A 15757-nucleotide genomic window follows, 5' to 3' on the forward strand; every position below is an offset into this window, starting at 1 on the left:
GCCATAACCAACCTCTCAAAGCACTTCATCACCGTAGATGTGAGTGTTACTGGGAGATAGTCATTAAGGCAGCTCACCCTGCTCTTGTTGCCCTTTTGAAGCAGGTCGGAACTTCAGACTGTAGCAATGAGGGATTGAGAATGTCTTTGGACACACCTACCAGTCGGTTAACACAGGTTTTTAGAGACCTACCAGGTACACCACAGGGGCCTGCTGTCTTACAAGGGTTAACCCTCTTGAAATATGTTCTGACATTGGCCTCCAAGACAGAGATCTATGGTGAAACTGCAAAAAGTTGTTGAGAATTATTGGGTCATGCCAAGTTTCCTTAGCCTTCTGAGGAAGTAGAGTTGCTGATGTGTTTTGTTGACCGTAGTGTCACAATGTGGCTGGACCAGGACAAATTGGTGTCAACTAGACCTGGATACTTGAAACTCTCAACTTTCCCCAGCTGAATATCATTCATACATACAGGAGGAGGTTGTCCACCCCACTTCTAGAAGTCAATGTCTTGCTGTTACTGAGGAGTCTGGAAGATGTTGGGGACAGGCATGGGACATGGACTAGAGTTGGGGTTTGAGGTCACTATACCTGATCATATTGTTCTTTTGTAACGTAACCACTATCAGCCTGATCCACAGCTTGAAACCGTATCTTTGTGTCCAACAGGTCCCTCAGGGAGGGATAGGGCCATGGCTGAGCAATCGAAAGGACAAATTGTCGCCAGTCGAGGAAGTCTGAGTCAGGAGCCAACACCCGCGAAATCTCCACCAACTGCAAAGGCAGAAGCAAAAAAAGTGTGAGGTGGAAATGTCTGGAATTAGAGTCAGGGCACTGGGGGAGAAGAATGGCATGAAGGGGCTGGATTAACATCAGTGGGAATACAGTCAGTGTCACAGCACCTGGGGGAGAAGGGTCACTGAGGGACAGTGTGAGAGATTTGGATTAGTGTCAGTGACAGTGTGGGTGGAGGAGAGGGGTCACAGAGGGACAGTGTGAGGGAGCTGAGTTAGTGTCAGTGACATGGTATGAGTGGAGGAGAGGGGTAATTGAGGGTCAGTGTGAGGGATTTGGATTAACGTCTGTGACACGGTGTGGGTGGAGATTACTTTCTCTACTCTAGTTCAACAGTTGCTAGACGGTTGATGAAGTCGATGTGTGTGGAGTGGGGTCTGTGCTGGGTGAGTTGTGTGTGGTGCGTAAGCGATACATCCTTTTGTTGTTGATGCAGTCCTGCTGTGCCCCATACACAGACTCCAGTCTTCTTTCTCCACTCCAAACAGAAATGGGTTGAGATTCCAGAAGTCCCTGGCAAGGTAGCATTTTCAAGGAAACTTTGCGTATATCCTTGAATTTTACCCTCTGGCCTATATCCTTGCCTTTGCTATGATGAAACTTGGAGAGGAGTATCTTGTCCAAGTCTGGATGTCAGACAGACAAGATGACCTGGTCAATGCTGTGTGTAACCGGGGCCAAGGAATGGGAGAGGTCACTGTCGATGGTTCCCAGAGCCTGCTCATGGATATTGTGGAGACAGTACTGGTGGCCTCCAATATTGGTGTTTCTTTGCCCTCTTTCTTACACAATGGGCTTATATTGACTACCCTCCCAACTGTGGGAACTGTAGAAGCAGGGAGAGATACATCAACGGGAACAGGCCCTTTGGCCTAGCAAGACCATGCTGACAATTGGCCAGCCAGTTTAAAATTCTGTGGACAGGAAACCCAGTGAATCGACCATCTCCAGAGAACTCCATCAAAACCCCAGGATCAGATACTCTCGTGGCCCAGTTACTCTAGACTACAGCCCTCCACTGTTCAGGAGGCTTGCTGCATCATCTTCTGTCAAGGAAAACAAGGCAAGCAAAGACCAGAAGACCATAAGATATAGGAACAGAATTAGCCATTTGATCCATTCAGTTTTCTTTAACATTTCATCATGGCTGAAGCAATTTTCCTTTCTGCCCCAATGTCCTGCCATTTCCCTGTATCCCTTGATGATATGACCAACCAAGAATCTATCAACCTTTGCTTTAAAGACCTGGTGTCCACAACTGCCTGTGGAAAAGAATTCCAAAGATTCACCACTCTCTGGCTGAAGAAATTCTTCCTCATCTTCTTTCTAAAAAAGATGGTTCTCTCTTCTGAGGCTGTGTCCTCTGATCTTAGACTCTCCCACCATAGGAAACATTCTCTCCACATCCACTCTATCAAAGCCTATCACCATCTGATAGGTTTGGATGAGGTCACCCCTCATTCTTCTGAATTCCAGTCAATACAAGCCCAGAGACATCAAATGCTCTTCAGATGACAAGCCATTCAATTGTGGAATCATTTTTGTGAACCTCCTTTGAACCCTCTCCAGTTTCAGCACATCCTTTCGAAGATAAGCAGCCCAAAACTGGTCACAGTACTCCAAGTGAAGCCTCAACAGTGCTTTCTAAAATCTTAACATTACATCCTTGATTTTATATTCTAGTCCTCTCAAAATGAATGCTAACACAAGGACTCCCAAATCTCTTTATGCCTCATATTTTTGTATTTTCTCTCCATTTAGAAAATAGAAGTTTGAGAAATCGATGTTCAAACTTCCAGTAATGCCCCCCTTTCACTATTTCTCAACCTCTTTTCACTCTCATGTTATCTCCTTGCCCACCCGTCACCTCCCTCTGGTGCTCCTCCCCCCTCCTTTTTCTTTCTTCTGTCTCTTTCACCAATCAACTTCCTAGCTCTTTGTTTCATCCCTCTTTCTCCAAGTTTTACCTATTGCCTGGTGTTTCTTTCACCTCCCCCCAGCTCCCCACTTCTCAAACCTATTCCTCAGCTTTTTTTTCTCCAGTCCTGCCAAAGGGTTTTGTCCCGGAATGTCGACTGTGTTTTTTCCATAGATACTGTCTGGCCTGCTGAGTTCCTCCAGCATTTGGTGATGCTGGGATTTCCAGCACCTGCAGATTTTCTCTTGTTTGCCCCCCACCTATCTTTGTATAATTGACAAATAACATAAATATAATCGGTCCCAACACAAACCCCTGTGGAACGTCATAGTCTTTCACAGCTAACTAGAAAGGGCTCCCTTTATTCCCATTCTTTGCCTCCTGCCAATCAGCCACTGCTTTATACATGCTAGTCTTTCCTGTAATACCACAGGCTTGTAGCTTGTTAAGCAGCCTCATGTGTGGCAGCTTGATAAAGGCATTCTGAAAGTTCAAGTACACAACATCAACCAATTCTCCTTTGTCTAGCCTGCTTGTTATTTCTTCACAGAATTCCAACAGATTTGTCAGGCAAGATGTTCCCTTGAGGAAACCATGCTGACTATGGCCTATTTTATCATGTGCTTCCGAGTACCCCGAGACTTCATCCTTAACAATCGACTCCAACACTTTCCCAACCACTACGGTCAGACTAACTGGCCTATAATTTCCTTTCTTTTGCCTCTCTCCTTTCTTGAAGAGTGGAGTGATATTTGCAATTTTCCAGTCTTCTGGAACCATCCCACAATCTAGTGATTCTTGAAAGATCGATAATAATGCCTCCATGATCTCTTCAGCCTTGACTTTCAGAACCCTGGGGTGTACGCCATCTGGTGCAGATGACTAATCTACCTTCTGAACTTCTAGTTTCCCAAAATCCTTCTCCTTAGTAACGGTAACTTCACACACTTCATGACTGCTGGCACCTGGAACTTCTCTATACTGCTCATGTCTTCCACAGTGAAGACTGATGCAAAACACTTATTCAGTTTGTCCGCCATTTCCTTGTCCCCCTTACTACCTCTCAAGCATTGCTTTTCCAGCAGTCCGATATCCACCCTTGCTTCTCTTTTACACTTTGTGTATCTGAAGAAACTTTTGTTGTCCTCCTTAATATTATTGGCTAGCTTACTTTCATATTCCATATTTACTTTCTCAATTACCTTCTTTTCGCTGTCTTCTGTAGGTTTTTAAAAGTTTCCCAGTCCTCTAACTTTCCACTAATTTTTGCTCTATTATATGCCCTCCTAGGCTTTTATGTTGGCTTTGACTTCTCTTGTTAGCCATACTAGTATAATATTACCTTTAGAAAACTTCTTCCCCTTTGGGACGTATATATCTTCTGCCTTTCAAATTGCCCCCAGAAACTCCAGCCATTGCTGCTCTGTTGTCAACCCTGCCAGTGTTCTTTTCCAATCAACTCTGGCCAATTCCTCTCTATGCCTCTGTAATTCCCTTCACTCCACTGTAATATTGATACAACTGTCTTTAACTTCACTGTCTCAGATTTCAGGGTGAATTCGATGACTTTCCCCAAAGCGTCTTTTACCTTACTCTCTCTAATCAACTCCAATTCACTGCACAACACCCAAACCAGAATACTTGATCTCCCAGTGGGCTCAACCATGAGCTGCTCTGAAAAGCCATCTCGTGAAATCCCCCATGACTACTGAAACATTGCCTATCTGGTATGCATTTTCTATCTCTCATTGCAATTTGTAGACCACATCCTTATTACTGTTTGGGAGTCCATCATGGTCTCCTTACCCTTGCATTTCCTTAGCTCTTTCCACAATCACTCAACAACTTCTGACTCTATGTCAACTCTTTCTAGTGATTTGATTTCTTTTTTTTTTACAAATAGAACAACATCAATCCCTCTGCGTTCCTGCCTGTCCTTTCGCTACAGTGTGTATCCCAGCTATAATCTTCTTTCAGCCATGATTCAGGGATGCCTACAGCATCATTCATGCCAATCTGCATCTGTGACACAAGTTCACAGAACCTCCCACTACTGATGTCAGGCTCACCAGCCTATAATTTCCTGGATTATTTTTAAGAGCCTTTCTTAAGCAGCATAACAACATTGGCTATCCTCCAATCCTCAGCCACCTCACCTGTCGCAAAAGATGATTTAAATATCTCTGCCAGGGCCCCAACAATTTCTACACTTGCCTCCCATAGGCTTCAAGGGAACACCTTGTCAGGCCATGGGGGAGTTATCCACCCTAATCTGCCTCAGGATAGCCAACATCTCCTCCTCTGCAATCTGTATAGAGTCCATGAAGTTGATGCCTTCTTGCCTGACTTCTATGGACGCTGTGTCCATCTCCTGAGTAAATACAGATGCAAAAAAAATGCATTTTAAGATCTCCACCATCTCCGTAAGACTAGAAGACATAGAAGCAGGATTAGGCCATCTGGCCCATCGAGTCTGCTCTGCCACTCAATCATGGCTGATCCGTTTTTCACTATCTCCTCCTCAGCCCCAGTCTTCTCCCCATAACCTTTGATGCCATGTCCAATCAAGAACCTATCAATCTCTACCTTAAATACACCCAACAACCTGACCTCCAAAGCTGCATGTGGCAACAAATTCCACAAATTCACCCCATCCTTTGCCTAAATAAACTTTGGCTCCATGCATGAGTTACCATTCTGACCTTCCACAGGACCAATTTCAGATCATTGGGGAGAATGAGGAGATTATAGATCGTAGCTACAGGGAGGTAGTTACGCCAAAGGAGCAGAGGACAGGAAATTGGGTCACTGTCAGGCGAGGGAAGAGGAAAGGGCAGGCAGAGCAGGGTTCCCCTGTGGCCATTCCCCTCAACAACAAGTATACAGCATTGGATACTGTTGGGGGGAGGATGACTTACCCGGGATAAGCTGCAGCAGCCGGATCTCTGGCACTGAGTCTGGTTCTGCAGTGCAGAAGGGAGGGTGGAAGAAGAGGAGAGCGGTAGTGATAGGGGACTCGATAGTTAGAAGTACATAAAGGAGGTTCTGCGGTCGTGACAAAGACTCCCGGATGGTTTGTTGCCTCCCGGGTGCCAGGGTCAGGGATGTCTGATCTCATGCACAGCGTTCTGAAGTGGGAGGGTGATCAGCCAGATGTCGTTGTACACATCGGTACCAATGACGTAGGAAGAAAGAGTGAGGAGGTCCTGAGGAGTGAGCATAGAGAGCTTGGTAGGAAGTTAGGAAGCAGGACCTCGAGGGTGGTAATCTCAGGATTGCTACCTGTGCCACGTGCCAGTGAGGGTAAGAATAGGATGCTCTGGTGGATGAACACGTGGCTGAGGAACTGGTGTAGGGGGCAAGATTTCAGATTTAAGGATCATTGGGACCTCTTCTGGGGCAGGTGGGACCTGTACAAGAGAGTCGGGGTACACCTGATCTACAAGGGACCAATATCCTTGCAGGGAGGTTTGTTAGTGCTATTGGGGAGGGTTTAGACTAGATTTGCAGGGGGATGGGAATCAGAGTGCCAGAGCAGATAGTGGAACGGGGGTGAAAATAAATGATGTTAAAAGTTCATGCAAAGTCACAAATGGAAGGTGTGGTGTGTGGTGGTAATAATCTTCTGAGGTGTGTCTGTTTCAATGCAAGGAGTATTGTGAAGAAGGCTGACGAGCTGAGGACCTGGATTGACACATGGAATTACGACATTATAGCCATTAGTGAAACTTGGCTACAGGAGGGGCAGGATTTTTATTAAGATTAAAGTCTGTTACGAGCCTTGTGGCCCATCAGGCCGGTGCTTATGCCAGTTTCCAGTTTCCGTGGCGTGAAGCGACTGAGAGTATGAGACTCCCCCCCGCCCCCCGGTTAGGACGCCAGGTTAACCCCCAGCATTTTTGCCAGTACCCATTCTCAGCTGGGTAGACTGGAGCTTTGTGTTAAGTGCCTTGCTCAAGGACACACATGCTGCCTTGGCTGAGGCTCGAACCCACGACCTTCAAATTGCTAGTCCAACGCCCTAACCACTTGGCCAAGCGCCACACTCAAGAGGGACAGGACTGGCAGCTTAATGTTCCAGGGTTCCGATGTTTCAGATGTGATCGAGGCAGAGGGATGAAGGATGGGGTGGCATTGCTTGTCAGGGAAAATGTTACAGCAGTGCTCAGGCAGGACGGATTAGAGGGCTTGTCTACCGAGGCCATATGGGTGGAGCTGAGAAACCAGAAAGGTACGACCACATTAATGGGGTTGTATTATAGACCACCCAATAGTCAGCGAGAATTGGAAGAGCAAATCTGCAGAGAGATAGCAGACAACTGCAGGAAACATAAAGTTGTGATAATAGGGGATTTTAATTTTCCACATATTGATTGGGACTCCCATACTGTTAAAGGTCTAGATGGGTTAGAGTTTGTAAAATGTGTTCAGGAAAGTTTTCTAAATCAATATTTAGAGGTACCAACTGGAGAGGATGCAATATTAGATCTCCTTTTAGGAAACGAGTAAACGAGACAGGTGACAGAAGTGTATGCAGGGGAACACTTTGATTCCAGTGCTTATAACACCATTAGTTTCAACTTGATCATGGATAAAGATAGATCTGGTCCTCAGGTTGAGGTTCTAAACTGGAAAAAGACCAAATTTGAAGAAATGAGAAAGGATCTAAAAAGCGTGGATTGGGACAGGTTGTTCTCCGGCAAGGATGCGATTGGTAAGTGAGAGGCCTTCAAAGGAGAAATTTTGAGAGTGCAGAGTTTGTGTGTTCCTGTCAGAATAAAAGTCAAAGTGAATAAAAATAAGGAACCTTGGTTCTCAAGGGATATTGGAACTCTGGTAAAGAAGAAGAGAGAGATGTATGACATGTATAGGAAACAGAGCAAATAAGGTGCTTGAGGAGTATAAAAAGTGCAAAAAAATACTTAAGAAAGAAATCAGGAGGGCTAAAAGAAGACATGAGGTTGCTTTGGCAGTCAAGGTGAAGGATAATCCAAAGAGCTTCTACAGGTATATTAAGAGCAAAAAGATAATAAGGGATAAAATTGGTCCTCTTGAAGATCAGAGGGGTCGGCTATGTATGGAATCAAAAGAAATGGGGGAGATATTAAATGGGTTTTTGTGTCTGTATTTACTAAGGAAACTGGCATGGAGTCAATGGAAATAAGGCAAACAAGTGAGGTCATGGAACCTATACAGATTGAGGAGGAGGAGGTGCTTGCTATCTTGAGGCAAATCAGAGTAGATAAATCCCCAGAACCTGACAGGGTATTCCCCTGGACCTTGAAGGAGACTAGTGTTGAAATTGTAGGGGCCCTGCAGATATATTTAAAATGTCGGTATCTACGGGTGAGGTGCCGGAGGATTGGAGAATGGTTCATGTTGTTCTGTTGTTTAAAAAAGGCTCTGAAAGTAATCCAGGAAATTATAGGCCAGTAAGTTTGACGTCGGTAGTAGGTAAATTATTGGAAGGAGTACTAAGAGACAGAATCTACCAAGTATTTGGACAGACAGGGACTTATTAGGGAGAGTCAACATGGCTTTGTGCGTGGTAGATCATGTTTAACAAATCTGTTAAGAGTTTTTCGAGGAGGTTACCAGGAAAGTGGATGAAGGGAAGGCAGTGGATATTGTCTACATGGACTTCAGTAAGGCCTTTGACAAGGTCCCACATGGGAGGTTAGTTAGGAAGATTCAGTCGCTAGGTATACATGGAGAGGTAGTAAATTGGATTAGACATTGGCTCAATGGAAGAAGCCAGAGAGTGGTAGTGGAGGATTGCTTCTCTGAGTGGAGGCCTGTGACTATTGGTGTGCCACAGGGATCAGTGCTGGGTCCATTGTTATTTGTCATTTATATCAATGATCTAGATGACAATGTGGTAAATTGGATCAGCAAATTTGCTGATGATACAAAGATTGGAGGTGTAGTGGACAGTGAGGAAGGTTTTGAAAGCTTGCAGAGGGACTTGGACCAGCTGGAAAAATGGGCTGAAAAATAGCAGATGGAGTTTAATACAGACAAGTGTGAGGTATTGCACTTTGGAAGAACAAACCAAGGTAGAATATACAAGGTAAATGGTAGGGCACTGAGGAGTGCAGTAGAACAGAGGGATCTGGGAATACAGATACAAAATTCCCTGAAAGTGGCATCACAGGTAGATAGGGTCGTAAAGAGAGCTTTTGGTACATTGGCCTTTATAAATCAAAGTATTGAGTATAAGAGTTGGAATGTTATGGTGAGGTTGTATAAGGCATTGGTGAGGCCGAATTTAGAGCATTGTGTACAGTTTTGGTCAACAAATTACAGGAAGGATATAAATAAGGTTGAAAGAGTGCAGAGAAGGTTTACAAGGATGTTGCCGGGACTTGAAAAACTCAGTTACAGAGAAAGGTTGAATAGGTTAGGACTTTATTCCCTGGAGCGTAGAAGAATGAGGGGAGATTTGATAGAGGTATATAAAATTATGATGGGTATAGATAGAGTGAATGCAAGCAGGCTTTTTCCACTGAGGCAAGGGGAGAAAAAAACCCAGAGGACATGGGTTAAGGGTGAAGGGGGAAAAGTTTAAAGGGAACATTAGGGGGGGCTTCTTCACACAGAGAGTGGTGGGAGTATGGAATGAGCTGCCAGATGAGGTGGTAAATGCCGGCTCACTTTTAACATTTAAGAATAAATTGGACAGGTACATGGATGGGAGGTGTATGGAGGGATATGGTCCAGGTGCAGGTCAGTGGGACTAGGCAGAAAATGGTTTGGCACAGCCAAGAAGGTGCAAAAGGCCTGTTTCTGTGCTGTAATGTTCTATTGTTCTGTTGCATTTCCCTTCTTTACCACAGACTCAGCCTGTAAATTAACCTTCTGGGAGTCTTGCACGAGGATTGCTAAGTCCCTCTGCACCTCTGATGCTTGAGCCTTCTCCCCCTTTAGATATTAGTCTGCGCTATTGTTCCCTTTACTAAAATGCATTATCGTACATTTCCCAACACTGTATTCCATCTGCCACTTTTTTGCCCGTGCTTCCAATTTGTCTAAGTCCTGCTGCAATTGCATTGCTTCCTCAACACTACCTACTCCTCCACCTATCTTCCTATCATCCACAAACATTGCCGCAAAGCCATCAATTCCACTATTTAAATAATTGAGAAACAATGTGAGAAGTAGCGGTCCCAATACCGACCCCTGAGGAACACCACTAGTCACTGGCAGTCAGCCAGAAAAGGCCCCCTTTATTCCCACTCGCTGCCTCCTGCCTGTCAGCCATTCTGCTATCCATGCCAGTATCTTTTCTAAAGGAGGGGAAAATTTAAAAACCAGAGAGACAGAGGGACTTGGAATTCCCTGAGGGTTAATTTGCAGGTTGAGCTGTTGGTAAGGAAGGCAAGTACAAAGTTAGCATTTGTTTTAAGAGAACTCAATCACAAAAGCAAGGATGTCATTCTAAGGCTTTATCAGGCATTGGTCAGGCAGGGAGTATTGTGAGCAGTTGTGGGTCCCTTATCTATGAAAAGGTGTCCTGGCATTGGAGAAAGACCTGAGGAAGTTTACGAGAATGATCCCAGGATTGAAAGGTTTAACATATGAGGAGCATTTGATGGCTCTGGATCTGTACTTGCTGGAGTTTAGAAGAATGAAGGGGGATCTCATTGCAACCTATCGAATATTGAAAGATCTGGATAAAGTGGATTTTGAGGGGATGTTTCCTTTAGAGGAGGAGTCAAGAACCAGAGGGTGCAGCCTCAGATTGAGGGATGTCCATTTAGAACAGAAATTAGTAAAAATTTCTGTTGCCAGAAGGTGGTGACTCTGGAATTCATTGTCTCAGATGGCAGTGCAGGCCAGATCATCAAGTATATTTAAGGTGGAGGTTGATAGGTTCTTGATTAATCAGAGTGTCAAAGGTTACTGGGAGAAGGCAGGAGAATCAGCTGTGATGGAATGGCAGAGCAGAGTCAATGGGCCAAATGGTCTAATTCTTCTCCTATGTATTATGGTCTTCTATGTCAGATTAGTGGAATCTCCCTCTTGTTAGCTTCAGCCAATCTGAGTATTTGTCCTTACCTATGTTTCTGACTGTCCCACTCTCACAACAGCGTATCCTTGTAGCAACTCCTTGCACTGTTGTGAATTTTGAACCTCTCTTAACACTCAGGCCTCAGATCTGCCTGAATGGCCAGAATTGTCAGTGTTTACCTCCATGTAACCAGTTCCCCGATGGACTACTTCTCCTATTAAATGTTTACTTTAAAAGAATACATATTATCTGTCAATTATACATTCATTCTTTAAACGTTTGTCATCGATGTACCTTGTAATGTAGTTTCCAAACCTATCCCTTAGCTGGTTTACACCTCATTCCTTTGGTTTAGTTTTATTCAGACTTCCACCTGGTTTCATATGGAACCAGATCTCTCTCAGTTTCCTTGTGAAACACAGACAGTTCACACACCTGCGGGTAAGTGAGAGAGCACCACGGCTCAGGAAGATTATCTGATCCAAGATCCTGCGAAATCAGGTCCTGTAAGGTTTCGATAAATCCTCTTCTTGTCATAAAACCTGCAAAATGTAAGTGGACAATTGTTCAGGTTAATGGAATGACTGATCACAGGGTACCTAGCCCGAGCTACTCCTGTAGCCATGGAGTTTATATGGCTGGTTCCGCTGATGGTCTTGACAACAATATGCGGGCGACATCAAACCTGGTGGTGAGTTGGACACTGAAGCACATTATATAAAGATACAACACGATCCATAACAGAATCAATGAAATACCACAAGAATGAAAGATAACTAACTTTACAAAGACAAAGAGAAAGAAGTAATAATAATAATAAATAAATAAGCAATAAATAACAAGAACATGAGATGAAGAGTTCTTGAAAGTCCATAGGTTCTGGGAACATTTCAATGATGGGGCAAGTGAAGTTTGCCCCTTTGGTTCAAGAGCCTGATGGTTGAAGTGTAATGATTGTTCCTGAACCAGGTGGTGTGGGTCCTGAGGCTTCTGTACCTTCCCCCTGATGGCAGCAGTGAGAAGAGAGCATGGCCTGCGTGGTGGGGGTCTCTGATGATGAATGCTGTTTTCCTGCAACAGCACTTCACGTAGATGTGCTCAGTGGTGGGGAGAGCTTTACCCATGATGGACTGGTCTGTATCCACTACTTATTGCAGGATTTTCTGTTCAAGGGCATTGATATTTCCATACCAGGCTGAGATGCAGCCAGTCAATCTACTCTCCACTACACACCTATAGAGGTTTGTCAAAGTTTTAGATGCCATACTGAATCTAAGGAAGTAGAGATGCTGCCGTGCTTTCTTCACACCAGGCCCAGGGCAGGTCCTCTGAAACAATAACACTGAGGAATTTAAAGTTGCTGACCCTCTCCATCTCTGATCCTCCAAAGAGGAATGGCCCATGGACCTCTGCATTCCTCCTCCTGAGGTCAATAATCAGCTCCTTTGAGTAAGATGTTGTTGTGACAATGCTCAGCCAGGTTTACAATCTCCCTTCTTTTGCTGATTTTTCACCACCTTTGCTTCAGCCTGTGACAATGGTCTGCTCAGCAAACTTGAACATGACATTGGAGTTGTGCTTAGCCACACATTCGTAAGTATAAAGTGAGTAGAGTAGGGGGCTAAGCACACAGCCTTATGGTGCACCTGCCCGTGCTGATGGAGATGCTGTTGACTGGGGTCTGCAGGTGAGGAAATTGAGGATCCTTTTACATAAGGTGGTATTGAAGCCAAGGTGTGAAGCGAATTGATTAGTTTTGAGGGGATGATGGTATTGAATGCTGAGCTGTGGTCAATAATGAGCATCCTAATGTATGCATCTTTGCTGCCCAGATGTTCCAGGGTTGAGTGAAGAGCCAGTGAGATGGTACCTGCTGTGGACCAGTTGCTCCAATTGGAACGGATCCAAGTTGCTTCTCGGACAGCGCTGATAAGTTTCATCACCAGCCTCTGAAAACACTTCATCACAGTGGATGATAGTCAACGAGGCAGGTCACCACGTTCTTCCCGGGCACTGATATAATTGAAGCCTCCTTGAAGCAGGTGGGCACCTCAGACTACCATGGTGAGATGTTAAAGATCTCAGTGAACACTTCAGCCAGTTTATCAACACAGGTCTCTAGCACTTGACCAGCTACCCCATCTGGGCGGGTTCACCCTCCTGAAGGCAGTTCAAATGCCAGCCACAGAGACTGAAATCACAGGACAACTGGGGGCTGTGGGAGTTCCTCCATGTTTTGATGGTCGAAGCGAGCATAGAATGCATTGAGGTCATCATCATTTGGAGCATTGTGAGCAATTCTGGTCACCCAGCTATAGGAAGGGTGCTATTAACCTGGAAAGAGTGGACCCAAGATTCACAGGATGTCACCAGGACCACAGGGCTTGAATCATAAGGAGAACCTGGATAGGCTGTGTCTCTTTTCTCCATGTTGGAAGGATGAGGGGTGATCTTACAGAGGTTTATAAAATCTTAGCAACACACACAAAATATTGGGGGAATTCAGCAGGCCAGGCAGCATCGATGGAAAAGAGTACAGCCAACATTTCGGGCCGAGACCGTTCAGCAGGATATGTTGACTGTACTCTTTTACACCATAAGATCGTAAGAAATAGGAACAAAATTAGGCCATTTAGCCCTCTGAGTCTGCTCTGCCATTCAATCATAGCTGATCCCCCTCCTCAGCCCCACTCCCCAGCCGCCTTCCCATAGTCTTTGATGCCATGTCCAATCAAGAAATGATCAAACTCTGCCTTAAATACACCCAAAGACCTGGCCTCCACAGCTGCCTCTGGTAATAAATTCCACAAATTCACCACCCCCGGCTAAAGAAATTTCTCCTCATCTCTGTTTTAAATGGACGTCCCTCTATCCTGAGGCTGTGCCCTCTTGTCCCAGACTCCCACACCATGGGAAACATCCTTTCCACATCTACTCTGTCTAGGCCTTTTAACATTCAAAAGGTTTCAATAAGATCCCTCCTAAATTCTAATGAGTACAGACCCAGAACCATCAAACATTCCTCATATGATAACCCTTCCATTCTCGGATTCATCCTTGTGAACCTCTTCTGAACCCTCTCCAATGTCAGCACATCTCTTTTCAGGTGAGGAGCCAAAAACTGTTCACAATTCTCAAGGTGAGGCCTCACCAGTGCCTTATAAAGCGTCGATATCACATCCCTGCTCTTGTATTCTAGACCTCTTGAAATGAATGCTAACATTGCATTTGCCTTCCTCACCACTGACTCTACCTGCAAGTTAACTTTTAGAATGTTTTGCACAAGGACTCCCAATTTCCTTTGCATCTCAAATTTTTGGATTTTCTCCCCATTTAGAAAATAGTCTGCATATTTATTTCTACTACCAAAGTGCATGACCATCCATTTTCCAACATTGTATTTCATTTCCCTTCTCTTGCCCATTCTCCTAATCTGTTTAAATCTGTCTGCAGCCTTCCTGTTTCCTCAACACTACCTGCCCCTCTATCAATCTATCATCTGTAAACTTGGCAACAAAGCCATTTATTCCATCATCTAAATCATTGACATACAGCATAAAAAGAAGCGGTCCCAACACTGATTCCTGGAGAACACCACTAGTCACTGGCAGCCAAGCAGAAAAAGATCCTTTTATTCCCGCTCGCTGCATCCTACCAATCAGCCAATGCTCTAACCATGTTAGTAACTTTCCAGTAATGCCATGGGCTCTTAACTTGGTAAGCAGCCTCGTGTGGTACCTTGTCAAAGGCGTTCCTGGAAGTCCAAATATACAACATCCACTGCATTTCCTCTATCTATCCTATGTGTAATCTCCTTAAAGAATTCCAACAGGTTCATCAGGCAGGATTTTCCCTGAAGGAAACCATGCTGACTTTGTACTATCTTGTCCTGTATCACCAAGTACTCCATTACCTCATCCTTAACAATCGACTCCAACGTCTTCCCAACCACTGAGGTCAGGCTAACTGGTCTATAATTTCCTTTCTGCTGCCTTCCTCCTTTCTTAAAGAGTGGAGTGACATTTGAAATTTTCCTGTCCTCTGTCACCATGCCAGAGTACAATGATTTTTGAAAGATCATTACTAATGCCTCCACAATCTCTACTGCTACCTCTTTCAGAACCCTAGGGTGCAGTTCCTCTGGTCCGGGTGACTTAGGTCTGTATCCTTGGGTCTTTCAGTTTTTTGAGCACCTTCTCCCTTGTAATTGTAACTACACCCACTTCTCCTCCCTTCCTCCCTTCCACCCTTCAACATCTGGCACACTGCTAGTGTCTTCCACAGTGAAGACTGATTCAAAATACTCACTCAGTTCATCTGCCATCTCCTTGTCCCCCATTATTATTTCTCAAGCCTCACTTTCTAGCGATCCTATATCCACTCTCATTTCTTTTATTTTTACATACTTGAAAAAACCTTTACTATCCATTTTGATATTGTTTGCAAGCTTGCTTTCATATTTCACCTTTTCCATGCTAATGATTCTTTCTGTTGCTTTCTGTAGGGTTCTAAAAGCTTCCCAATCCTCTGTCTTCCCACCAATTTCTGCTTTGTTGTATGTCCTCTCTTTTACTATTACATAAGATTTGACTTCCCTTGTCAGCCAGGATTGTACTATTTTGCCATTTGAGTATTTATTTGTTTTTGGAGTACATCTATCCTGCACCTTCCTCATTCTTCAGAGAATGATGTATTCCAAATGCAGCTCCTTCCAACTTACTTCAGCCAACTCCTCTCATACCACTGTAATTTCCATTACCCCACTGAAATACTGCTACATCAGACTTCAATTTTTCCTTATCAAATTTCAAGTTGAATTCGATCATATTGTGATCACTTCCTCCTAAGGGTTCTTTTACCTTAATCGCCTCATGTTCATTACATAATACCCAATCCAGTACAGCTGATCCCCTAGTAGGCTCAATAACAAACTGCTTTAAAAGAAACCATCTCATAGGCTTTTCCATAGATGCTGCCAGGCCTGCTGAGTTCCTCCAGCATTTTGCGTGTGTTGCTTGGATTTCCGACGTCTG

At 44.4% G+C, this 15757-nt stretch overlaps 1 protein-coding gene across 1 annotated transcript in view; it reads right to left on the bottom strand.

Moving 5' to 3' along the window:
• The window catches only part of spef2 (sperm flagellar 2), a 224545-nt gene that overhangs the window by 20361 nt on the left and 188427 nt on the right, over positions 1-15757 (bottom strand). The window contains exons 36-37 of the mRNA XM_063049753.1: positions 11160-11266; positions 592-774 (exon numbers count right to left, since the gene is read on the bottom strand). Of these exons, the coding sequence (XP_062905823.1) occupies positions 592-774; positions 11160-11266 (290 nt within the window). The remainder of the gene's footprint in view (positions 1-591; positions 775-11159; positions 11267-15757) is intronic.

This window comes from Mobula hypostoma, chromosome 5, assembly GCF_963921235.1.
Source record: "Mobula hypostoma chromosome 5, sMobHyp1.1, whole genome shotgun sequence".
NCBI lineage: Eukaryota > Metazoa > Chordata > Chondrichthyes > Myliobatiformes > Myliobatidae > Mobula > Mobula hypostoma.